This window comes from Amphiura filiformis, chromosome 1 (genome assembly GCF_039555335.1).
Source record: "Amphiura filiformis chromosome 1, Afil_fr2py, whole genome shotgun sequence".
Classification (NCBI taxonomy): domain Eukaryota; kingdom Metazoa; phylum Echinodermata; class Ophiuroidea; order Amphilepidida; family Amphiuridae; genus Amphiura; species Amphiura filiformis.
The window spans coordinates 100237820-100265784 of NC_092628.1; the positions used below are offsets into that span (position 1 = coordinate 100237820).

At 35.2% G+C, this 27965-nt stretch overlaps 1 protein-coding gene across 1 annotated transcript in view; it reads right to left on the minus strand.

Moving 5' to 3' along the window:
- Positions 1 to 16065: 16065 nt before the first annotated feature.
- LOC140160222 (uncharacterized) overlaps positions 16066 to 27965 on the minus strand; it is a 74043-nt gene continuing 62143 nt past the window's right edge. Inside the window, 1 exon segment of the mRNA XM_072183501.1 lies at positions 16066 to 27908. Coding sequence (XP_072039602.1) covers positions 27657 to 27908 — 252 coding nt within the window. The 3' untranslated portion in view covers positions 16066 to 27656.

A 27965-nucleotide genomic window follows, 5' to 3' on the forward strand; every position in this document is an offset into this window, starting at 1 on the left:
TCTCGGGCAGCGAGCTGAACAACAGGAATACAAGGCCATTCTAGAAACACTATGGAAAGGATCACAACATACATGTAGAATCTGAGTTAGTTTGGTAGACTTACGGAACAAATGCATCTACAGCTCGATTTATATGCAAATGTTATATGGCAAGAGAAAATTGTAAAGGGCTACTGCAGTCCGTATAACAGTAATATTTTAGATAACACCACTGGTGCTCAATTAATAAACATGCAAATTAAAACTTAATTAGCATAACGAAGTAATAATTATTCATAATTATCGTTGACTCAGTACATGTATGTGAACTTGCCATTAGGTTTTAGAAGGGAATCTGTCTTTATCCTTACCCAACCCAAAAACGCTCAACGGTCCATGCAAATTAGCTACTAGGCAAGAACCCCCGGGATACTACCAAGGGGGTGACACTAAATTCACGGTTGTTCTATTAGCAACGCAAAATCTATGAAAAATTCAGCTGGTTTACTAGCTAGAAAGTGAGGCCAGTTATCGATCCGTTATAGCTCGTTATGAATAATTCATGTTCGACCCTTGGATCATGTTAATTGAGTTTGGCAAATAACAACGTTGTTAGTTTTGCGAACTTTGCCTGTTCAATGAGAGTATAGCGCGCCCCCAATACATCTGGGCACAAACCAGGCGAAAACGATCCAGTTTAATGAAATGGCGGACGGGTATTCCCATCAGGCACCAGTGATATGTTTTTTCAAAGAAAGTCTACTAATTTGATATGAAATGACATTTTGCAATAGCAAAGTCAAAATTAGGACTTGCTGTCAATAATATGAAGGAAATATGTGACAGAGGCAAGGTGGGAAATACAAGTAGTATTTAAGTTATAATAACCTTTGATACCCGACCTGACCTTCCATCATGGCGCCATGATTCGTCTTATGTATTTCTATTATGCTCTCAAGTAAAATAAAATATCAATCTGCACTGAGCAGACAATGTTACTTGGCTCCCAGCATGAATTATTGATTTTATACGGAGGTAAAGAAATGCACAGTGTATGTGCATGATGTGCAAGCATACTCCAAATATTTACGGTAAATCTGAATAGTGGTCACATGTTGACATATCATGTGTTCGGGAAATCACGTGGCAACATTTTAAGATTTCAGGCTTGTTTACCTGTTAATTGCCATTTGTACTCTTTATTATTTATCTTTGTTAATTTAAAACATATATTTTAAATGCTGATAAATCGTGGTTGGCTGCCCATGATATCTGTTCAATTCAATGTTAGTATGAATATAATTCTACCACGCAGAGGGGGTCACGCAGCAGAATTTCACATCACCTGACTTAGCTAGATTTCGAAGCTCTGCTCTTCAAATTCATGTAACTTTCAAAGTTTATACATTTAATATATTTAATATGATACTAATTTTTGTTATAACCAACTGGTACACGAAATATACTAGCTTATTACCTATACAGAAAGGTGATTATCAGCCTCCACTCAGCAAATTGACATGCCCGGCATATGCAGCCATTCTCCGTCTGGATTACATGACTGTCGCCCTCAATACGTCTGGGCACAAATTTAAATAACAATACGCTATTTACATATCAATGCGGCCTCATGCTAATTAAAGCTGCCCCATCCAGGAGTTCATCTATGATACTACCCGACCAGGGGAGCTTTGCAACTACTCTGCGGTACTCATTACAAGTCAAGAGGCTGGGGGTGCAAAGCCTTACTGTGACCTACCCATAAAGGGGAGTACCAATGAACACTGCGTTAATAGGTTTTTCAAATATGTGCTTAATCACATTTTTCTAAGATATAAATTTCATGGTGTTGAAACCGATCGTAGTCAATTTTTGCCATTTGCATTATTCATTAATCATTTGAATAACAATGGTCACACTTGGAGTACTGCTCTGTTGTCTGGAATCCGTACACCAAGAAGAGTATATCCAAAGTTGAAAACATCCAGCGTCAAGCTGCCCGCTTTGTCACCAATAATTACCGTCGGAGGGATAGTGTCACAGCTATGCTACGTGATCTCCAGTGGACCTCCCTTGAGAGCCGACGACAAGCCGCCAGCCTCACCTTGATGTACCGTATCCATCACCATCAGATTGCCATAAATCCAGACCATTACCTCACTCCTATGGTCCAGAGCAGTACCAGGTCCTATCACCCTCTCAAGTACCAAGCCATTCAATCTCGCATCCAACTGTACAGATACTCATTTTTCCCACGCACCGTCAACTGGTGGAACAACCTCCCTGGAGATGTCCTCGCCCTGCCAACAGCTGAGGCCTTCAAGGGAGCAGTTGCAGCACACATTTAAAGGACCAGACTTTTTTACTTGCACCCTGTATAATACGCACCGCAACTTTGGCACCGCACTAGAGCATTCTAAGTTATTTCCTTGGCTCTACATCCTCTGGAGGATTATGCTGAGTATCAACGTAGAAGTAGAAGTAGAAGTCACGGGGTGAATATACTCCAGCGGATTAACTATGCAAGTGAATAAACTGTACCAAACCATTTCAAATACAGATAAATTTTTGTATTGATTTGATAATGCTGGCGTCTGAGGTGTTAGTGTTTTTAATTCAAGAAACTAAATTTTGGCATTAAATTTCTTTTTAAACTATTATATCTACATATTTTGATACAAACAATTTAATTTTGCTCGCCGTATATGTAAGATAAACGGTTCAAAACAGACCATTACCAGAAACGGGGTCTCAACCTCAAACCAACTAACATCTCACCAGTCATGAACAACACGCCCATTATTTCTGATAATGGTCTGTTTCTCACCCTTTATCTAATACTTAGACAACCTTCCTTGACAAAGTTTAGAGGTTCAGTAGTTGTGAACAATACAGGATTGCCAATCCAGTGTCAATCATCTGACCGTAAACCGGATCCCACGGATTTCATTTAAAAGCAAAAATATCACGAGTGTCGTCGATTATTGTACGAAACTGCTTTTTCATTTCATATGGAATAGTTTGGCTCATTTTCAGTTAGAAAAGATGACCAGCCAAGCGCGGCACAGTGAGTGTGTACCATATGAATAATAAGCCTTCTTCGTGCACGCTTGCACGCACAGCGTAGTCCTTCGAGAAAGGACAATATCCACACCGGCCGACGGACTAAACGGTTCCAAAAAAATAAGTCCACCCCCTAAGAATTGTTGATATAATCCAAAAACGGCTTGATTAATTCTCTTGATTTAAAGTTTGGAACATAGGCTGATTTGTTATGCATCAAGTGAACGGAGTTTTGTTGTTATCTTTTATCATCTTCATTGAGAAATACAGCCATTTGTAAAATTTTCGGCCAAAAAAAGCTGCACTTTTCTACATAGGTTTTTTATGCATGACTTTTGGTTTCAGACCTCTTTCACTTGAAGAAAATTAATCAAAATGGAATATTTCTATTTTTTTATTAAAATAACTTAAGTTATGATGTTCATGAATTAATTTTTACACATTTCAAACATGTTTTATGGTTCAGTGAGTAATCATATAGCCATTTATGAAATTTTATTCATCAACAAAAGTTGCACTTTTCTAAATTGGCTTTTTGTATGCATTAAAATGCGTAAATGTAACAAGTTTTTCATTCTAATTAAATTTATTAGGAAGGAACAACTGTAACTTCAATAATAAATCTTGTGTTCATTGATTAATTTAATCAACTTAAGTTAAGATGTTCATGAATTAATTTTTACACATTTCAAACATGTTTTATGGTTCAGTGAGTAATCATATAGCCATTTATGAAATTTTATTCATCAACAAAAGTTGCACTTTTCTAAATTGGCTTTTTGTATGCATTAAAATGCGTAAATTTAACAAGTTTTTCATTCTAATTAAATTTATTAGGAAGGAACAACTGTAACTTCAATGATAAATCTTGTGTTCATTGATTAATTTAATCAATGGAGCAACAGATTCCTGGTTAGATCTTTTATGCTGGATCCGTATACACTTGTTTCATTGGTCATTCCTTGAATGGTTCAAAAAACATGTATATGGGTGGCCGTTATCAAGACTCGACTTGTTACAAGTGGGCAAGTGAGGGACAACACCACCTTAAAGGACTTTGCAGCAAATCCTGCAGCATGCGGGGAACCAGTTTGACCAACAGCAGAGAAGAACGATGCTTGGAAGCCATCTCACATGAAGGAAGGCCTATTCATTATTGAAAGACATTAATAAGCTGCAGCATTCATTTTAATTTATTCACTAAACCATAAAAACTGTTTTTGAATGTGTGACACCTAAATCCAGAAAAACTTAAATTCAAATAAATTCCATTATGCTTCTTTTTGATTAAATTACTCACTTAAAGGGAAAAAATCGTCAAACACAAATTGAAGCATAAAAAGCCTATGTAGAAAATGCAATATTTTTTTGTCCGAAAATTTCATAAATGGCTGCATTTTGCAATGAAGATGATAAAAAAAAAATAGCAACAAAAACCCACTGACTTGATGCATAACTAATCAGTCTATGTTCCAAACTTTAAAACAAGAGAATTGATCAAGCCGTTTTCGGATTATACTAAAATGTCTTAGGGGGGACTTACTTTTTTGGAACCGATTTATATCTAAGCCGGCTGACGAACTATACTACGTATATCTACGCCGTCACGCCTGAGGGCGTGATTTGTGGTGCTAGCTGTTGAGTCCTTCTGGAAGGACTAGCACAGCGTGCACAGGTATTGACTACTCAAGTGAAGTGGGCCCTGGTGGTTTTGTCCAGCTCGATACACACCGACATCGCCTGGCTAATAATTACTTTGTCAGCAGAGATACTAAAATCAATACTCGGGATCGATATACGTGAATGTACTATGCACGAGTTTGATATGAGACGAAAATCTTTGGATACCGGGATAGAAAATGATGAATACCTCCCGTTAATGATTTCGTATAAAGAAACCAGATATGGTTCCTTGCGCTTGAATATATATTTTGAACAGATATGATAGTCGTTAGCTTGCGTCTTGAAAAAGAAGCTTGCGTCTTGAGTCAAAAACTGACAATAATTCTGATTTATATGTGCCGAATTATATAGCGCAGTGCATAGGCCAATCGTGGAGGTAGTCTAAAAGCATATGACCTATGGCGTACCATGCTCGACTCACACACAGCGAGGTCAGTCACCGGCCTAATCGGGGATGACACTGTGCGATAGTAACTTTTAGCTCAAATTTATATCTACGAAAACCTGAAAATATGAATATTCATGTTCCGTCAGTGGAAAAAATAAAGAGCGACAGGCGACGTTAAACGGACGAGCTCCTCTGACTCATGCGACAATTTGGCTACTTTCCCATTGAAAACCCGTTAGAAAAACCCAAAATTTAGAATTTTAAATGAAAAATCGCGGGGTTTTCGTAGTCACAGAAATTTTTGAAGTAAGGTTTTTGTTTTCAATAGGCTTTTAACTTTCATATCCCGAGCGTGCGGGAGCATAAGTTTTTTTGCACCGTAAAGACGCACTGACCAAAGACAGAACAGCCGGTGGAAAATCAACAGTTGAATTACCGTGTATAAGAAGTGTTTAAACAGCGGTCAAGTTAGCTCAATCGATAAGGCGTTCGACTATGGTGCGAGAGGTTGCGGGTTCGAATCCTAGCGGTGCCTATTACGCTCTCGTGGAAAAATTGTTTTAGCTTGAAATTCCCTGGACAAGGAACCTACTGCTAATTGTCTCGTTGTAACCCGTGCTAAACTCGGGGAGCTGATCATGGTTGCGAAGGTTATTTGTAGGATGTATAGGGTGTGCGCTCTTGAAGCAGCAAAGTCCCTGAATTTTGTTAAATGGTGTATGGCATGATGTGGGGCCGTAGTGGTCAGCGACAGCCTGAAAAGTGTGCTGAGGCTTGTGGATCAACGTCTAGGCGTTGTGACTGTGCGTGGCGTTGTGACTGTGCGTAGCGCACTATAAATCATAGACTATGCCCATAGTCGATTTTTGATAAATAAAAATATGTTATTAACGCGGCTGTGTACTCTAGACATTGTTTCTTTCTCAAAATTGAGTTTTTATGATATGTTTGTACCTTGTTATGTTTTTTATAAATACAAGGAATGAAAATCCAGATTTGTAAACTGCAACTGCAATATTTTAAGGATTTTATTTCACTATTCCACTCGTGTTTGAAATTGAAAAGGAAAGAAAATCTTTGTTGTACCAGCAAGGTACACGCGCGCAACAACTCATCGCGTTGCGTATCGCGCAATTTGTTAACGCACAAATACGCGACGCATACGCGACGCTTATCTGCATGCGCGGCGCATCTTATGGAAACACCACGGAAGCATTGATTTCACAAAAACCTAGTGGTCAAATGGCTCCGTTTTAGCTGATAAAATGTGGGTTTTTTCAAGTTCTTTCCCCCTATTTAAATATCAAGTTATGAATGGATTTCGCTCAAACTTCTCAAGGGGCTGTGGATTTACCCGATGTTCACGTAATATAAGTTACAAAAACGAAAACTGTCGCATTCTCCTGTGAGATTCGATGAAAGTGCAAAATGTGACCACTTTAAACTTCAACGGCCATTATTTCAATGTTCATTTTCTCGGTAAAATGACGATTTAGGTACACGATAACTCAATAAATACAGCATCTATAGGTAAGCAAATATGATCATCGTAAAAAGCATGATCGACTCAAGAAACGGTTTTCTCATTTTTTTATATTTTGGTCTATTTCCGATTTTGGGCATCATTTTGTGCAAATAGGCGTTTTTGAATTTTAAAAAGTTCATTTTGATGCCTTATCATGCTTATATGGTCAATATCTCAAAAAATAAGGCCAATATCAAACAAATAAAAAAACCGTTTTTGGAATGGAGCCTCAAGATTGAGCTAAAAACAAAATAAAATATTTTGGAAAGAGTGTTTTTTTGTTATGATGTACCTAACAAATATTGCCAAAAACTCACTTTTTTGTGATTTTCTTCAAAATTGTTGTTTTTACGCCAAATCTGTATTTATATTAAGATTTATTGATGTCTTGCCTTCATAAAAATGTATACTTGTATATGTTTTGCGCGAATAATTACAAAGTTATTGCACTTTTACTACATGCATGTCTGAGAGTACACAGCCACCTTAATCATGATGAACGCATTCAGTTGAACTCGAAATTATACTGATATTTATTACATCAAAATACTAGTATAAAATGGTTATAAAAAAGTTTATATAATTATATTTGTGACAGTAAAAGTAAAGTATACGTAGGCTTATATTATTGAATGCAACATATTAATGGCATAACTATAATGGCACTTCAATACTGAACAATTCCAATTTTAGAATCTGCCAGTTTATTACGAGTTAAAAATCACTTGGAAAGCTAACATACAGAGGGAGTACGGTGACTGAAAAGATGATCAGTTGTGAAAATTTATCAATTGTGCACAAATTAATTAAATCGGAGTTTTAAGCTTAAATGCAATATCCAGAGTATGCACAATCATGACAATGTGCAAGTGGACTACGGAGTAGTCTATATAAATCACTGCGCTTTTTCTTTTCTTTTTTTTCTTTTTTTTAAACTAGTAATCAGGCAGATGCACGAAAGTTTTTCATATGTGACCATGAATTCACCATGCCCGTTCCTACGAACTTGAAATCTAGGAAATGTCGGCACAAATTTTGAGAAAGGCCTTTAAACCCGACCTTTAGCGGACAGGATAAAGGAAGACACATTTTCAACCCGAATTTGAGATTTCTTGATACTTGTGCTCTTTTACTTAAAACTGATCAAATGCAACTTTTTAATACCCCGTTTTTTTCTTTTTCTTGAAGATTCACATGGCTCATAAAAATTCTAAAAAGTCACATGGCTCTCTCTTTCTCTCTCTCTCTCTGGGTCAGATGGCGCAGGATTGCGCTGCTGTGGTCTTCACAAGAGTACGCCATCTACTTCTATCAAAAACCAAACGTGTTGCACCATACATTCCGTGTGATGAATCATTCTTCACATCAGTTATCCAAGATGTTGATGGACGTCCCCTCCCACGATGGCCTTCCACGGCTCTCTGAAGAATCTGCTTTTCAACTCCACCATCCTTTCTTACAATGTGGCCAAAGTAGCGCAATTTCCTCTCAATGATGGACTTTTTAATGTTAAAGTCTGTGCCAATCTTATTCAGGACCCAGATGTTTGTCGCCTTGTCTTTCCAAGATACTCTCAACAACCTCCTATAGCAGCACATATCAAATCCATCTATCTTCTTCCTGTCATTCTTTGTCATTGCCAAAGTCAAATGTCTTCCTGTCATTCTTTGTCTTTGTCAAAGTAACCTACCTTGAGGTTGATTGATAAACCACAACTCTTCCAGATCTTTGACATATACTCTTGATTTGTTGTCCTTGCCATAGCTAATCTCTTTTGATCTCAGATGTGCTATCACCTTTGTTGTCTATCATTGAACACAGGTATTCAAATTGTTTAACCTCCTCAATCTTTTGACCATCTATCCTCTCCAGTTCCATTTCTATCAATAACCATTACTTAAGTCTTCTTGGCATTTAGATTTTTGCCAAAGCTGACTACCATTCGCAAGATGCTGTGAACTACCAAATCGCAACACTGTAAAATAGTGTCAAACCTTAAAGAAAAACATCAAATTTGATTACAGTTCATATCTGCTCTTGCTAAAAAGCAATAGTTAGAGTGGTGCAGAATTTTTTTGTCATTTTACATAATTTTCAATATAAACCATCTGAGGGACTAAATGGTATTACTATTTTATGGTAACTTCAATTTGGTCTACGTATGTGTTTTTTGTGGATATGTGCACACATTTTCTCAGCTTCCTGGTTCCTGAATCCTGGTTTCATGTTTTCTTTCTCTTACAACAAATGCAAAAAGTTATAAAAAAAATAAATTGTCAGCTAAATAAGACCATAGGTTATCATCATAAAGATATGAATGAGCTGCTACTTGCAGAAACAGAGATATAAGGGTGGAGGTAGAACTTTTTGAATGACCCTCGTATGTGATTGTTATTAAAATAACTATAGAATAAACATGCTTTTGATATTAGATTTGTATTTTAGTTGTCTGATTATACACTGCGACAACTCCGAATTAGTCTCAAATATGGTATACCACATTTGAGACTAATTAGGCAGTTTTTTGACGATATCTTCGGAAATACACTGAGTTGGAACTTCTAATTTCAATATGTTTATGAGAAAAATAGGGTATTTCACTTGAAATCAATTATATTACATGATCATGATGATTATCATTAATAAAAACACTGTAGACTACCAATATCACGCTGTATAAATGTCGGTAATTCCATTAGGAATTAGTCACATTTACAAAATAACATTTACATGTTCTTTTTGCATGAGTGCTTGAAAGGGACGACAATTTCATGTTATACGTAAGTTTTAAAGAATTTGATTTTCCAAATATATCAGGTCACCTTCCTTTAAGAGAGAAAAGAGGATATTTGAGTTTGCAATAGATCAAAATTGAAATGTAATGTAGTAACATAACTGAACAGATCTTTAATGAGCAAAATACACTTCTCTTTTTTCCTCATGTGCTTCATACTGTCATGATTGCATAGATCCAATTTATCCTCTTAGCAGAGAGGACATTTTAGTTTATTTGTATGGTTTGTGTACTGCTGAAATAAGCATCAGTGTATTTAACGTCAAAACCATCCATCAACAGAACGAAGGTGCAGTACAGATTCCAGCTTAAGCACTCGGAAACCTCTACAAAATGGTATATATAGCCCATGATGGATTCGTTTCCCTTATGCAAACATATCTGTGTTTGTCTTTGGTTTCCCTAGATTTTTCCCATTAATCTGATACAAAATCAAATCGAGTGCTAAATACTCTAATCGTAGGTCTAGTAGACTTCTAGTACACAAAATTCAACACAAATCTGTTAAGATTTAAAAATCATACGAGAGTAATTCAAAAGGTTCCACCTCCACTCTTTAATATTAAACTTTGGTTCTGTAAGTTAGCTTCTTCAAACCTGGCATCATTATACATTAGAATGTCACCTACACTTGATTGCAAATTTATATTAATACCCTTCCCATTTAAAACATTTATATGAAAATATGGGCGTATCTCTCTTACGAGATTAGCTCGATATGCAAGTGTTATAAGAATATAAACAACAAATGTGTAACCAAACATCAAGACAACCAATGATAAAATTCATTTACCTTTAAAAACTTATCCTAGCTTCCAATTGATACACTTATATCTAATGGTCTTTCAGAGCATGAGCATCTGCTTGGGGGACCATCTGTATGACTAGTGAAATGACTTGTAAGCAACGTCTGAGAGTTGAAAATTAAATATAAACCACTTTTTGTCACTTGTGACTTGCTTTTTTCAAATTAGTTTCCTTTACTTATCAAGGTGCCATTTCCATAGCAGGGTCAATGTCTTCAATTAGCTCTTTTTTCCCAATACAGACAATTTCTGCATAATTGTCTTTGGATATGTTAAGGGTAGACAAGGTACTGTTGATCGAAGCAGTCAAAAATTAGGTTACAGCCCGCTAGTCCGAAGGCCCGCCAGTCCGAAGGTTCGCTAGTCCGAAGGTTCGCTAGTCCGAAGGTCCGCTAGTCCGAAGGTTCTCTATTCCGAATTCTAAATAAGGTCCGCTAGTCCGAATTTTAAATAAGGCTCGCTCGTCCGAATTCGCGCGATTCACAATACAATGCGCCGCCAACGGTTGCTCTTGCTAGTCCAAACTTTGACCTTTAGGGTCGATATCGCCTTCCTAGCCACCATTGGGTTTTTACGCGAGTGTGATAATAATAATACTGAAAACAGCTTCACAAAGGATTCCGTGTGATCAATAGATCGAAAATGGATATACTACAATTATTGTAAACTTCTGTAAGTGTACATTCGCGTGAACGTAATTATATTGACATTTACACACACAATGACATGTTCCCGTGTTGAATTCGTATTACGCGGGCTTTGGATGTCGACATTTACCCACGATACACTGCGTATTTCGGCCTTTCCCCAGCTACCGCTGGAGGCGCATCGTATTGTGAATCGACCGAATTATATATAAGGTTCGCTAGTCCGAATTTAAAATCATGTCCGCTAATTCGAATTTGATTTAGGGTTCGCTAGTCCGAATTATAAATAAGGTTCGCTAGTCCAAATTTTAAATAAGGTCCGCTAGTCCGAATTTAAGAAAGAAAGAATGAAAGAAAGAAAGAAAGGAAGGAAAGAAGGAAGAAAGAAAGAAAGAAAGAAAGAAAGAAAGAAAGAAAGAAAGAAAGAAAGAAAGAAAGAAAGAAAGAAAGAAAGAATTAAAGGAAGAAGGATTTATAGAGAAAGTAATCAATGAAGAAATAAAATAAATAGAAAAGTTTGTATTTTAGACATTCATAATAGGCCTAGCTCTCGTTGTTGTTTTGAATTATTTCCATTACCATTGAGGCGATGGTGTATATTTGATTGCAATTTCATTCATTCTGCAAAACCTACATCAGTAGTTTTTAAAAGGAATAAATATTCAAATACTTTAGAAAAACAGCATCTATACCATGTATACTTTTTGTGTCTTTAGAACATAAATATACAGTTTTCATCGATTTGGAAACTTATTGGGTTACTTGCATTGTTTCCTTTCTGAAAATGTATACTTTTATGTACTTGCCATCATTACTTTTAAAGAAACAATACAAAACATGAACAATGTTGTGAACCTGTGTGCACCTAGGCCTACTCAGGTAACACGCTATATTTGATCAAACACCTCCAATACATTTTGAGACCGGTGTATGGTGCACGTGGCGCTGATCAGGTTCTTTAAAGAAAATTCGGACTAGCGGACCTTATTTAGAATTCGGACTAGCTGGCCTTATTTATCATTCGGACTAGCGAACCTTATATAAAATTCGGACTAGCGGACCTTATTTAAAATTCGGACTAGAGCACCTTTTTTGATTCGGATTAGCGAACCTGATTAACAATTCGGACTAGCGAACCTTTTAATAAATTCGGACTAGCGAACCTTCGGACTAGCGAACCTTCGGACTAGCGAACCTTTTTTTCGGACTAGCGAACCTTTTTGCGAATTCGGACTAGCGACCGTCACGTCCTCCATTGAAATACGTGTTCGGACTAGCGAACCTTCGGACTAGCGAACCTTCGGACTAGCGGTCCTTCGGACTAGCGGGTACTCGCCAAAAATTATCGATTTTCATTATGTAAATCAATATATTATTGAAAAATAACACTGATGTTTTGCAAAAGTTCATTCTACAAACCATATACTTTCAAACCTTGCTTGATTTATCGTTGTTAATGAGTTATGTACGTTTATGTAAGTGTTGCAGGTGTTTCAGTCCTCCTACAACATAACTCAAGAACCGATTTTAGATTTATGTTTTCAAGTAAAATATCGCCTAGTGTCACATTGATGTTTCTTTACCATGTTTACCATTCATTAACACACTACTTGCCACTGGCTTTCAAAAGTTCTCTTGTGCTCCGTCGAAAATTGATCTTGACAGTTTCAAAGTATAAAAAGATCATAAAACAATATTGGGTAATGAACAGTAACAACAATCAATGTTGACAATATGCTATCCAATTATTTTCAATCCCAATATTTTTGTTGCAGAAATAATAAGTCTCAGAATAAAGACAATTCAACGTACCAAATCTGCTACGCAATGTTTGCTTGAGGTTTCGCGTAAAGACAGACAAATAATTTAAATTCAATTGTTATTGGAACTATTGAATATTTGCAGGTGTCTATTCTTCCATTATTCGCCCCAAAGGGGAGGGAATAATGTTAACATTTGCATGATTTGGGGAAGAATTTTGTGTCTTGGAAAAAGAAAAAAAACTGATTCAAGAAAGATTAAAATAATATGAATTTAGGGAACAAAAAGTCTATACTGAGCATGTATACTGATATGAAGAAGGGGCTCTTTTTGGAATAAAATACTAGTAGATGGTCATTTATGCATTGGCTGGCAGAGACTGCTCTTCAGGGTTTATTATGTACCCGTAGGTGCATTCATCAAGTTACTTTCCTTTGGGGAATTATAATGGGTACATGTAGTCAGTAAAGCATACTGCAGTTACTGTATGCACAATACACAGAGCTCTCACAATTGACGCGTGACCTCTACAAGTAGTGTATGTTAGAAGTATAGGCAATTGCCTAGTTAACGTCACTCTGTGAAAAATAACCGGCCAATATTTAAAGTATTCTCTGAAATTCTAGAACATATAGTTTTGTAACATGTCCTAAATTTTAGCTAATTTAAGTGTTTGGAAATATTCGCACTTTGGTGTTTTAGTGTATGTTATCGGTAATAGGACATTGCCTAGTTAACGTCACTATGTGAAAAATAACCTGCCAATATTTAAAGTATTCTCTGAAATTCTAGAAAATATAGTTTTATAACATGTCCTAAATTTTTAGCTAATTTAAGTGTTTGGAAATATTCGCACTTTTGTGTTTTAGGAAGGATATGTAAACGACAGATAACACCAAAAAACATGACGAAAATTATTTCCCAACCGTGTTAAGTCTGCAAACCATTATGCTTCTCATTTTCAAGAACGCTGGTTAACAATAAGCACACTATTGTCTCATTTCGTAAACAAAAGCCACCATAGTATTGTTACCTTGCGTTTGCTTTGTAATCGTTCACCCAACTGAAACTATAATACCAGCTCATTGCTCACTGCACAGGTAAAACAGAAACAAGTGTTGTGTGGATTTAAATGTTTTCAATGAGTGTTATCTTGGTTTAATAGCTTTTATTGGGGTTTAAGTCCTGCAAAGGTCGTGGTGAATTCTACTGTAGACATAACTGCATCATGGTAGGTATATATGGGGACACAAGAACAAATAAACACAATGGGGAACGATTGCTCGCTACGAGAGGAAACTGAATATATTAAATAAGAAAGAATGAACAGTTTACCAACCTAAAGTGTTATAATTAAACAAGAAAACAAATAAATACAAATCCCGACCGGCACACAACCCAACCAAAAAAAAGCAAGGGAATGTGCCGGCATGTGGTCAGTTATTTTGCTTTTACTTATCTCCATCCAAAAAATAATGATTTTGAGGGACACCTGTAGCATAAAACAGGGAAGAGTTGGGATCAGTAATTCTTCCCTGCCTTGGCAATAGTGACTAGCGGTCATACTGTAGGTCATGCATACAGAGATCATGGGATGGGAGCCGGTTTCTGATTTGCATATTTTATACAAAATCCATTTTCTTTTCAGTTTGGGCACCGATCTATCTAGGGAAGCATTTAGGATTCTAAGAGAAGACAGACGCAACAATTAGCCCTATGAAAATAAACATGCCCAACTTTGTATTCCCTTTAAATCTTGGCCTCAGATCTATAGTTTTTATTATCCTTCCCTAAATATAATAGTTCGATGTTCAAACTGTGCCGTGAAACTACCAGCTACAGAAGAATTTTAATTAAAATGCTGACTTATCAGTGTTTTAAAGCAGGGGTGTAAAAAAAGAGATGAAAAAGCATGAAAATAGCTAGCAAATAAGAAATATCCTATACTTTTGTACAGAGCAAATGCAAATGCAAAAAAAAAGAGAAAAAAAGCTGAATTCTTTACACCCCTGATAAGACGGGGTCTATATAGATCGAGGTGTTTGACAGTTTGTTCCCTTTGAACCGTTAGTCCATAGATGCAATGGTTCAGTGTTCAGACTGTACCATGTAGGGAAGCATTTTTATGTTTGTAGGGAAGACAGAATAGAACGACTCAAAATTAGCTAAAGTAACAGTTTGATAAGAAAAGTTTCCGGGTCTGACAAATACCTACATTAAGTCAGGGAAAGGAGTGAACAAGAAACAATAAGAAAAAGTAAGGCACGTGTAGATAGCAACAAGCATAATAAAATTTCCCCTTTTTGGGTCCATTTCTGTGGGAGTCTGGTTGGGGAAGAATCTGGGGAAGGATGTGGCCACAGTGCAGCAGCGCGAAGGAATATTTTAGATTTTCTGGAAGTATAGACACCCCTGAGACCTGCTGTAGGAGCCTGTGGGCACATTTTGGGGTCCTTGTTGAGGGTAGTAATGGTATCAAAATACTAATTGGCAGACAAATACTGACTGGCAGACAACAGCATTAATTAAAATAGATATACTCTGCCAGACAAAATGACTGGCATACAGGCTTCCTGGAGCTATTATGTAACTCCACTTAATTTTGTTAATATAGCTTACTGTACTTAGCATTCAAGTGAAAAAGAATCTACTATCAATAGGTTTTGCGGTTCAGTCAAAGGGTAAAACTAAAGGCAATATACGGTATTTATCTTTATCTTGACGACAATGCCCTTTCGACCACGCCCTTCCCCTATATAGATGTGAAATTGGTTATTTCAATCTCAGCCTGACTAAACACAATAATTAAGAATTAATCAATTGGATAAGAAAGGCCGATTTTTAGCGTTGTTGTGCATCTATTGTCTCATATAACATGGGCGACATCATTATTCTAATTAAAACAAGGCAAATTTATTCTCATTCTTAAACACTTCAATTCAAATAAAGCAGAAGTGTACCGAACGAATATTATTAAATTAAATCCTACACTTTACAAGGAATACCGAATTTACTAAAGGGTTTAGAATGTAGCTATGAGCCTCTGATTGGTTCAAACAGTGCGTATATGTATCATGTTGACTGGCACACGCCAAACCGTTATATTAGAGAGCTTGCGAAATGACGTTACGTTAACTTTAACTTTAACTTCTAGAGGATTATAGAGTTATGTATTCAAACCCATCTTGGTTTTGAATACATAATCCTCTATAATCCTCTAGAAGTTAAAGTTAAAGTTAACGTAACGTCATTTCGCAAGCTCTCTATTGTGTCATATCACACGGCTAAGAACCAGTAAGACTGCAGGAACTTCCTGAAGTGTTTATGAATCTAACATCTAAAACAAAGAACCTAATAAAAAAACAATCTTAATTTATATGGCAAAAAGACAAATGCATATACACAAAACACAATATAAGTTGGTGTTGACAGGAGTTTTATTGCGTACCATAATAATTCTTGAAATAAGAAAACCCATACATGACATATTAGCTGCTGAACAAAGACAATCCACTCTAATATTGTGATTGATGGATGGTACTGAACTAATCAATAATAATGATAATGGCTCTATAACCTGGCTACCAATACAGCCTTAATTAATGAGCAAAATCATCTACTTGCTCTTGGCTTGCCAGATAAGGTTATATCTAATCATTATCTAATCATTTCCGTCATTTCTATCTTAGATGACCTTTACATTTTGTCTTGGTTTTCCACACAAGAAAAACAATAGTAATTTTTTTCCTATTGTCCTTCAGAATTTTTCAGTCCATTAATGGTAAAAAATGAGAAGCTTTTAGACAAAATTTTGTGAAGCTTGTCACGGTTGATCTCATCAACAAATTTTTAATAAACCATTCTTGTCACTAAGGCTGTGCTATGCCTGATTAACCAGCGAGCTACACACTAATGCATATGTATGCAATATTGTGGTTGAACATATTCATAGTACATGTATTTTCATGGATACACGGTATAACTGACAATTAACTGTCCTATTGCTATCATACATTAAAACTCAAATTCATATTTTCTACCTTAAATCGAGACACATCACTCATTCTTTTTTCAGGCATGAGAATGGCTTTTTTGAAACTGAAACTGAAAATTCATAAATTTGACAAACAAACTGCCTGAATTCAGGCAAAAGCCTGGAAATTCTCATGCATGTTTTTGAGTGAAATTTCTCCAGCATTTTGGATACTAGAAGTACAAATCCATATCATGATGACCCATAGAACACCACAGTTCTAACTGTGATGCTCAATCGTGATGGGATTAAGCGAGGATCAGGTCTGTATTTGATCCTTAGACATTCTGTCAGTATACAATGTATCCTCACATTACCTATATGTCACACCTGGTCAATTAGAATGATCTCTCTTGACATTTTGTTTCAGTTGCAGATACAACACTTTCTTTAATATACTAGATTTCTAAACAACTTGTTTAACAAAAAAGTATACAAACTTCTCAAATAATAAAATAAAAAATAATCTAGAATGATAAAATTTAACATCTTTTTAGAAGAAAAAACAACAGCTGGCATTAACATTAAACTACAGAAACAAAATTTCACCAACGCAGTCAAACCAACCACATCACCAGTTGCCATGAAAATATAATGCACTTAAAAATAACAAAAATAAAAAGACAACAAACTTGAAAAGTAATTCCATCAAGTGATGTCACTTTTGGTAGAAAACACATCAGCCATTTTCATACCCGATGTACCACTGATGGATTATACCAATCCACAATACAATGCGAGAAACCGCTAACTTATTTTTTACAGCTAATCATTATAATAGCTTATGTATCACCAATGTTGTATTTATTTAGTAAATGCACAAATACCTACTATATTGATAGGAAACCCTATTATGTTCTTACTGCCATTAGCAGAGATAACAAAATGCAACACCTTATTGTTACACTCACTTCAATTGTTAACAAGCTTAGCAAGACAGATAATCTATTTTATCTATTCCACAAAGGAATTGAATATATTTTCCTCAAAAATCCTGGATTCATTTGTTTTCTTCAGATGACAAATATGTAAGTTTGTTTTCTAGGCAACTGCAAAAAAAAACAGAAAAGAGAAAAAATGATTGTCTGTCTCCACGAAGCAGACACAACTGACACTAGTAATTATATTTCTCTGTGACAATTGCTTTCTGCATACAAAAATAGTGCTAGGTTATTTTTTGCCTTTAGTTATCTTGTCATCACCAAACCTGACAATAAATAAGTGTGCATTTTAATAAAGTTACATCATATTTGATTCATTTGAAAGCCAATAACAACATCCACTGTATACACTTCTCTGTCAGACTTATCAATATGATTTTCTAATTTTTTTCTTCTATATATGGAATCGGGTCAACACACTGCAACAACAGGGAGTTAATTAAATCGTCCACACACACACACTTGGTTACATTTGAAGCTATTACTAGTTATAGGAAATGGGGTTAGATCACATTCATTAATAAGGAAAAGGCGGAATAAATGGGAAATTAAAGTTGTGAAATTTAGAATGATAAAGAAAGACATGACAGAAAGATTGTGACAGCAAGATTGAGAGAGTAGACTGAGAAATAAGAACATGAGACAGCGAAAGATGAGCATAAAGAGTGAGTGCTATTATTGAAGATGATCAGAGAAGTGATAGTATGAGAAAGAGCGAGTAGAATAAGAGAAAGACGTTGACAGGCGTACATAAGAGAGAGTGAGTGGGTGCTATAATTGAGAATGATAATCAAAGCTTCTTGCATCCGACACATTTAAAGGCGGCTTATAATCTTATTTTTATCTTAATTTCCTTTTTTTCCTTGTCTGAAAGATTAAACTCCAGTGAAAATTGACACAATTTCACATGAAACATATACTAATGTGATAAAGCATGTAGTGTTTTTAACCTTAGCCAAAAAGTGGGTTACACGAATCATTGTACTGACACATTAGTAACTCAATTATACTTGGCTTTTGAGCTATTGCCAGAACACATCTGATTTAGGGATACAAGATGTAAAATCAAGTTCTAACTTGCACAGATTTCAAGCAGTTATTAGTTTTTCCAATAGAATTTGATTTTTAGCAGTTTCTTCTTGTATAATTTGATATTGATAAAACCTAATATCATATCATCTCAAAGTCACATGTATTTTACAAGGACGTGCACCACGTCATCTTTCAAATGATTAAGCGGATATTGAGATGCCAAGAATGCTTGTATTTTTAATTCTGAAACAGGAGAGGGAACTTAATGGACAAAAGCTAAGACAAAAGAACAAAAGTGCATGTTTTGCTGTCTAAAATGCTTTTCCAACACAAAGGTGTTGGTACATAAAACATTACATAAATAGTAGACACTACTGCTATAACATGAAAGATCCTAATCAGTTGCATAGTATTTTGTACACATCAACAGCTATATAATAACTCTACAATTCGAATTTTTATAAAAGCTGACCCACCACAGGAATCTAAAATAGGTATAAAGTATAGGTTTGTTGATAAAGGTAACAACTTTAACTTTTAAATTTCGCCAATTTGAAATATTTCTTATGGTTTTTTTTCTGCTATATTTCTTACTGATAAATAATCATCCAAAGCAGAACAATAATGTCAACCGATTTGACATTTGGGTAAAAATGGTTGGCAAAATTAGTTTTCATTTTAGATGTCTCTAATAATGTGTCCTTTAAAATAAAATGTGTTTTTAAACAATATCATTTCATAATATAAGTTACTCTGACTTCTCAGTTTGAATCATACAGATTTCTCAGATTAATATGCTTAAACAAAACATGCAGGTTATATGTGACACGATCAAGGGGAATGAGTTGGATGTCGCTAACATTGATTTTGAGATATTGGAAAAGAAAGTGTTAAAATTCTTTTGTTTTCTATTGTTTTCAGTGATTGATAAAGTGACATAACTTCACAAAGAAAAGTTGTATCAACTTGGGGTTTTCAGTTTCTGAAAGCTCTAAATGTCCTCTTTAGAAACATATTTAAAACTCATTTTCGACCAGGGTCGACATCGACACATTCCCTTGATCATGTCACATATTCCTTTATTTAGTTCCATGCTGAATGGGTCAAGAAGTCAGGGAGTTAACAGGCCACGCAAGTATATATCTAAACACATCCTAATAGCGACGTGCGTGCAAAATACAAAATATCCTCCATGTGCTGAAGCTCACACAAAATTGCAAATTTAAGCAGGTGAACATTTCAGCACTCTTCTTTTTAAGAGGCACACACATATATGAGGTATGTGGGCCTCATGCGCATAACCTCGTTTAGAAGTACATAAAGTTAAAACACATTTTGATGGATTACTCTTGTATGCAATTAATTGGTAACACTACACTTCACATTGTTTGTTTCTAATTCTTGGGTGTTTACTGAGTTTCTAAGAAATTACCATTTGAAATGATCTTTTTGGGAAGGTAATTTTAAAATAACCATCAAAACAGAAATGCAAACTTGCATGGTCTGTGACATGACACATTCAAAACACAACCTGTTGGGAGTAAAACCCCTTTGAAACTAAACTGCAACTCGATCCATGGAATATAATACACTGTACAGTATTGTATGAATAAAGTACACACACATGCATCTTGCATGCAAAATGTATGATACACAAGATTCATGGGAGTGGAATTCTATCATGCTATAGACTGAGAGTTCTAATTCTATTGATTAGAATTGTTTTTAAATATAATATAGAACTACCTGGACACATGTGAGAGAAATATCTACTACATTATGATCATTACAAAGAAATTATACTTTGCTGGTTTTTGTACTTCGTACAGGTATGTCCAAGCTGTCATACTCTGCTTCTGAGTTTCATATATATTTTTATTGAAACGTTCAATTCCCAGATATTCTTATTTTCTTGCCTACTTCTAATAGGCTTATATCTCAATAAAATACATAATAAAACCATCAAGTTATGTCTAATCACTGTTCACTAATAAACAATATCAGTTGCATTAATAGCATCAACAAAAAAGTTGAAACTTACTTTCCCTCCTAACTTTCTACTGATCAGACACAAAGCATACAAGCTGTTTGTTGCTTTCAATAACATTGATGTTGAGATGTACAGCTCAAAGAAGTTTTGAACTGCAGGTGTATTTAATACTCTCCACAAAGCTGTTGATTGCAGATGATAAGTCCTAAATTTCCTTTCAAAATTCCAAAATTATACATATGTATGACCATATTTGGAATCAGCATGAAAAATACATTAAAATGAGTTCAAACAATCCTGGTATTGGTTCAGTGGTTCTTAAGATAGCTCTTGATACTTTGAGAAAATATCACAAAACTTGGAATCTTGATCTTCCACACAAATAATGTGAATTTCAAATAGGTTTACCTTAATGGGTGACCCATTAGAAATCCACTCTCCCTGTGTGGCACATTTTAAAGGTCATGTCTTCCATAAGGGGTGAATGGATAGCAACCTGAATATCACAATGTAGCTTGTCTAATGGGCAAGAGTATCGACAAAAATAATATTGTGCAACAAATAACTCATATCAATTATAGTATTCTGCAAAGTCCCTCAGCACTGCCATACAGCTCTTCCTGATATATTGTGTAAAACTAGATCACACCTGGGTCACACAATGCTACAAAGCTACTTTGTGATGTGATTAAATCCGCCAATCAAAATCACACTTCCATGTTTACGCTATAAATAACGCCAAAGCAGCTGAAGGACCTTGCCAAATACTATAGTTGTGTCACTTAAAACAGTGCAATTTCTTCTGCATTACAACACCAATATATCAATCACTAAAGTCAAGAGTCACTTTAAAACCATAGTAAAACCACATTTTCTTCATACACATTCAGGTTTAGTTCCTCCCACATCTTGACAAAACCTACACAACCTTCCAGCTTAAATTTCTAATAATTATACAACATTTCTTTACATCGTTATAATAAATCATGTTTTACATTACAAAATCTTTTCAACAACCATATCAGCATATGATAAACAAAAAAAGACAAATGGCGACACAAAATCAGACAATAAAAGGTTAAAGGTCCCTGAAACGCATAATAACCTGATTTTTAAAACATATACCTTTTATAAACAAAAAACCTGCCGCTTAGGAGGTTATCACTATATAGGCACAAAGCATTATCACAAGTTTAGTATTTCTCTATTATTAAGTCAAGGGATGAGTTAGTGGTGGGATTACCAAATTCTACTAGACACACTACTGTCTCTATTATCTACACCTACTATTGGCTAACACTAAAACGCATCCATTGCAAGGAAGGATTAAATATTAGAGGCATGCTAATTCTACTGTCGTGTACAAATTGTTTAAACAATTCTTTTTTTTTGTCAATATTTTTTACTTGATGATTTGAGAAGTGTTATAAACATGTACACTCTTTTTTATATAAATAACTTTTAAAGCCACATTTTCTACTGGTAATATTAGACATGCACTAGGTTACCCTTGTCCATTTCTTTCTTTTCTACCAACTTCATTATAGTATACTTTAAAATGAACTACACTTAAAATATCCACCCTATTTCTGTAAAGCAAACAGATCAACTTTAATCAATGTACTGTGTATATAATTGCAGAGCTCCCTTTCAGGGCTGGACCTGAACTTTTTTTGCACTAGCCAGTCTGGCATGTAACTCTTAAAAGAAATTTTACGAGCCCAGATTTTTCAGGAAAGAACGTTACAATATATTTCCGAAAAAGAAGACGATAATCTAGTAAGTTTAATACATGTAGTAGTTTTAACACTTAAAAGTGTAAACCATTTAAATCTGCTTGTGACTTGTTCTTTATTAATAGTGATGTAGATTTCTTTTTGACATTAAGGGGTAATGGAGCTGGAAAACATTTCTTGAAGTAGAGTGAATCCAGCACCTTTTAGCGACACTGTAAGTTTATGGTTCAAATACGCGCCAAGTGCATAAAATATTTTGCAATATTGAAGCTATAATGGGAAGAGGGCCCTATGGTGCAAAAGTGGAACAAATTTGTGCCAAGAGCGCAAAAATTGGCACTTTTTAGGCTAAAAGCCAAATAGAGTGACATAATTATGAGTGTCAAAATGCCACACGCCACTGGGGCGTGTACGTTTAGAAAGTTACAGGCCCAACAACATAAGTACACGCCATTGGCATGTGGGCGTGTGCAAAAGTCCAGCCCTGCTCCCTTTTGGACACACAAGAACTAGTGCAAACAAACATTGTTCGCTTGATCTCTGGAAGGCCCATCTGGAGGAAGTTCTGCTTTGTCTTTAAGTATTTCCCATGCCGCCCTTCCATCATTACAACATGTTCGTTTAAATACCTGTTTTGATCTTGCTGAAGCCATTTGCACATCAAACAAGACAAATTAGGTCATGTGGCAAAAAAAATTGTCAACAAATATGAGTGGCTAAGTTTTAAAAACTATAAGAAAGCGAAACTAAATCTTGCAATCTACACAAGATTAAAAAATATTGATCTTCTGTTTTTAGTGACAAAACATCCATGGGTGATGGATTGTTTTTAAGAAAACACTTTCTTTTAATTAAATATATATATAATATATATATTTGTTCCTAATCAAGATGCAATTTACCAATTACATCCCAGACTACATTCTTACCACAACTTACTTAAAGTGTGATCAACATGTACCAACCACATTTCAAAATGTGGCAACAATGAACATAAACAAAAAACTTATTAATTTGAAGATTATGTAACATCTTCAAACCAAATTACACTGGGTGACATTACCCGATAGTCATTTCTGGAAATCTTTCATCCAGATTGTTTCTATGCTGTATACAATGGATTCACATACCTCAAACACAGTATTTAATTACTTCAGTTTTTTCACATGACAAGCTTAAGTCATACCCAATACTTGGTCACTGGAATATTTGGACTAAAACACCTTCTACCATCATCACATTATTTTACTTCTATGTTTCTTACATAGTATTTCCAAATTCCCATCATTCCAGAAAAAAAACATCCTTGAATGTTTAACTCTAGACACACTGTCCAAATTCTTCCTTACATTAGAACTAGAAACATCATGTTTAAGGTTGTGTTATTCCTATTATACCACTTAAACCCTTAGTTTAACAAATGTGCTCGGGCTGGCTATCGTGAAATGACACCTCATTAATTTTTTTTTTCTTCCTATTATATATATAATTTATAAAAACATTTTTCTATACACATATAGCTACACATTGTCACTGCATATTTATGGTATAACAGTATCGCACCTAGATTTACTACATTTTTCTTGCATTTCTTCTGTTTTCCATATTTTTTCAACATTTTTAACATTTCTCATTTTGAGACAGTTATATACGCATTATATACTTGTTAATAAGATGTGAGGGAAAAGAGCAATTGGACCATAATCGGCAAGTCAAAACACTGAACTTCTCCAGTAATATCTTTATTAACAAAGACTTTTTTCCACTTCTAATTTCAGATGTGAATGAGACAGAAATAAGCAAACTGCTTGTTTCTTTTACACAAACAGTATTTCATAAGGGGAAGCCATATATTATGTTAAGTTATTGCATCAAATCTTGGCACAAAGTATTTAATATATCTTAAAGAACATGAAGCACGTAGCACAGGGGTCAACTACCTTTTTGAAAGATAGTGTCAATTTGCCTAGGGGCTCAGCTTCTTGGGCTACATGGGCAAGCATTAAGCAGGGTTGCCAAGGCAATGCCCCCTGAAAGGTCATGGGTTATAAACATTTGTGACTGCCCTAAAAATACCATTTTAACACTTTTTGACGCTCTCAAGAAGTTTTAGAACATATTGTAAAAATAATATTATAAATATGAAAAGTTGACAATTCCCGGTTGATATCTACAATCAGACGGTAGTTGCTAAATATCATCATAAAATATCAGAAATTAGATTTTAAATGAGCGTAACTTTTCCTTATCCCACTGTAACTTAAAGATTCATGTGTGAACTTTTTGCTACATGTTTCAATTCATAAACGTATGTCAAAATAGAGGACATGTAGGTCAAAGATTTCACAGAACAGACCATGTGTGATTCTCCATATGTTGCACTAGTGGTTACTGGCAGGAAGTTAACACAAACAAGAATACAAGAAAAGCCTAGTGCAGATTTTCTCTGAAAGTTTTTTTTCCAATATTTATATTTTTTTTATTATGTGCCAACAAGCCAACAGATACATAACACATTGGGAAAAAACCTAATAATCCAAGTGTTCTAACATTTTATAGATATTTCTTCTCCATTCCCAAAATGTGGGAACAAATCAAAAACTTGAAAATGCCATCTTGAGGGGAAATAATGCCCAAGAAAAAGGCACATGATTTGTATCTATTTCCATTTACTATAATCAAAAGGACATACCGTATTCTCGCTAGCTAACACACCTTGATGTGTTAAAAGGATTAGTTAATTAACGGTCATTTGTTTAATTATAATATATACAGAAGCATATTGTTGAGCACACAAACAATATCATATCATGGATGCACAACTCTGTCCAACAACACAAATATTTCATGGGGCTGAACACACGATGTGAAAACCTGACAATAAGTGGCATTCTACTGCTCGACTTTTGTCAGGCGGACCAACTGCTACTGCATATTGTTTGTCCAATCACATGCCTGCATGGTATTTTCAGCATTAATTTGAATTCAAGTTTCATTGAAAGATGGAGGCTTTATAATTGGGTTGGCATTAAGTAGAGAAAACAGTTTTTCCTTTCTCCAAGTGCTATTGACCAACTGATTTGTGCAAACAAAAATCCTGACAGGGAAAAATATCATTCTTTGTAATGATTGACAGCTTCTTACAAACCATGTGCATGAAACACTGCACACTTATAACGAAGGAACACATCAATATTTTAATGTGTGGTACAGCAGATGCACAGTGTCTAAACCACTTTCAGGGTTGAATATTCAGTTCAACTATGCATAAATATTTCATAACCCAGAATCTTATTCTGAATAATGATTCTGATATTCATGCTCTGAATGGTTAGTGTCTCTTGATCAAACACATTATTTAATACATGTGCTTTTAGCCCTAACAGAATATGTACTTGGGATGTAAAATCCCAGTTCCAGTTAACAATAACATTGTTAATCTTATCGTCATATAGTTTTGGGGTAAGGTTGAGCGATCTCACTCATTTTACACCATGCTGTAGATACACATTTGGTATCTACATTTCCTCAATATGTTACACATAATAACAATTAAACGTTTCTCTAAAGATTACGAACATATGTTACAATTTTATTGTTTACACTTAGAACACACTAACATTAAATCATAGTTCAAAAATATAGATTCATACTTTTTTTTCTATTTTTTTTCTATTATAATATTGCTTTTGTAGATGTATCACTTGCACTACCATATCCAGGACAGGTGACAGACAAGGTCAGATAATACAATGGTAATTCTGAAAAGAAACACACCCTATGGCTTATAAAATTGTCAAGATAGAAAGACCTATAAACAGGGACATGATGAGGCCGATGTAGGCAAGCTGACATACAAACTGTTTGCATTATATCTTCAAACTAGCCTGCACGGATAATTGTGCACTACAAGCCCCAAAGAAAGCTTTTAAACATGATCAAAGGTATCGTTAGATATTTAGTTGTCAGAATTTGACAACATAAATGCAGAGTGCAGTTTTTTTTTCATTTCATTTTTTAATTTAAATATCAAACAAGCTCAGTCATGCTTTTTGGAAAAAAAAGATGTCAAAAAGAGAAATCAACTACAAATATGCAGCAATTAGGGGGTGACCACACAAGCTTGCTCTACAGTAAACAAACAAGTCTAGTGCAAAAACTGCCTTTCAATTGACATGGATCAAAATCAGAAGAAAAATTTCACACACAATTTCTGCCATGCATGTGGCAGCTTTAAGACAAACCAGTTTACAAAAGGGCTTCATGCTTCATGTGTGAACTCAGTCTTAATCCAAGTTATACTTATAGCCTAAGTGGTATTTCTTTTTGACTGTTACCCACTTGCCAAGCAATGATTTTTAAGGTTATCTCTCATTTACCAATCCCTGCACAGCTTGATGTTCATTATTTGCATTACTTCATCTATTTGTTTTGATTAGTCCAAGGCATAATAGCAACAGTTACTTCCTTCCTTCCTCTAAAATTGGGAAACTAGTTCAATATACACTTCAGTGCTCTCTTGAACACTCAATTTAATGGAGGAGTACAATCTATCCACTGACCAACCACTGTTGCTTTGGTTTTATGGGAAGAAATTTTTAAAAAAATGTCAATCTTCGGCATCTGTTGTATTAGTATCACCATATGTTACAGATTTATTACCAGTGTATCTTTAACCTTGTCTGTCCAACCCTAAGAATAAAAGAAATATGAAATGGTGCAAAATCCCTGTAAACTTGGTGCAAACATATTGTTTTATCATTAAGAGTCTTGTAAATCCAACATACTCATCAACATTTTCAGCAATATGCATTTCCACATCTTAACGTTGTAATTTTAATGTAAAAGCTACTTTTATGGAAAACCACTTACCCTTAAGGGTAATAGAACTTTGATTACATAAAACCAAAGTCATTGAATTTACATTTAATGTTTCTTTTTGGTTAATAAACAAACTACCAATCATCATTACCAGTTTAAAAGGGAGTTTGCACCAAATTCATTTGATTATACAGTCACTATATAATAATTTACACTACCTAAAAGAATGAGTTATTCCAGTTGACATCCATACAGCCCGTATGGAAGACATGGCCTGAATCTCCGACACAGGAGGTGTATGCTTCAAATGGAGTCACCCATTCAGGTAACCCCAATCGAAATTCACACTCCATGTGTGGAAGATTAAAGTCATGTTTTCTACAGGGGGTGTATGGATTTCAAGTGCAATAGCCCACTGATTGCTATGGGTACTACTCTCCTAGACATGAGGCAAGTGTCACCTAGTTTTGGCCACTATTCGAATTGGAAGAGACCTAGGTGGTTTGCCATTACTACTGCCGCTGCTACTGCTATTGTTGCTGCTGTAGTTATGGCTGAAATGTGCAGGGACCGGCACTGGTTGAGTAGCGGTATCCCCTGATGAGACCAAGCCAAGATGTCCTTTGCTAAAGGTTGCAACTGGACTGTGATGATCAGTAGATCCAGGGGGTGGCTTGGGTTTGGTTATAGAGGGTAACTTGTTGAGTCCCTGTGTGGAGGAGAATATGTACAAAAAGGTTATACAGTCAGATACCTAGTAACAAAA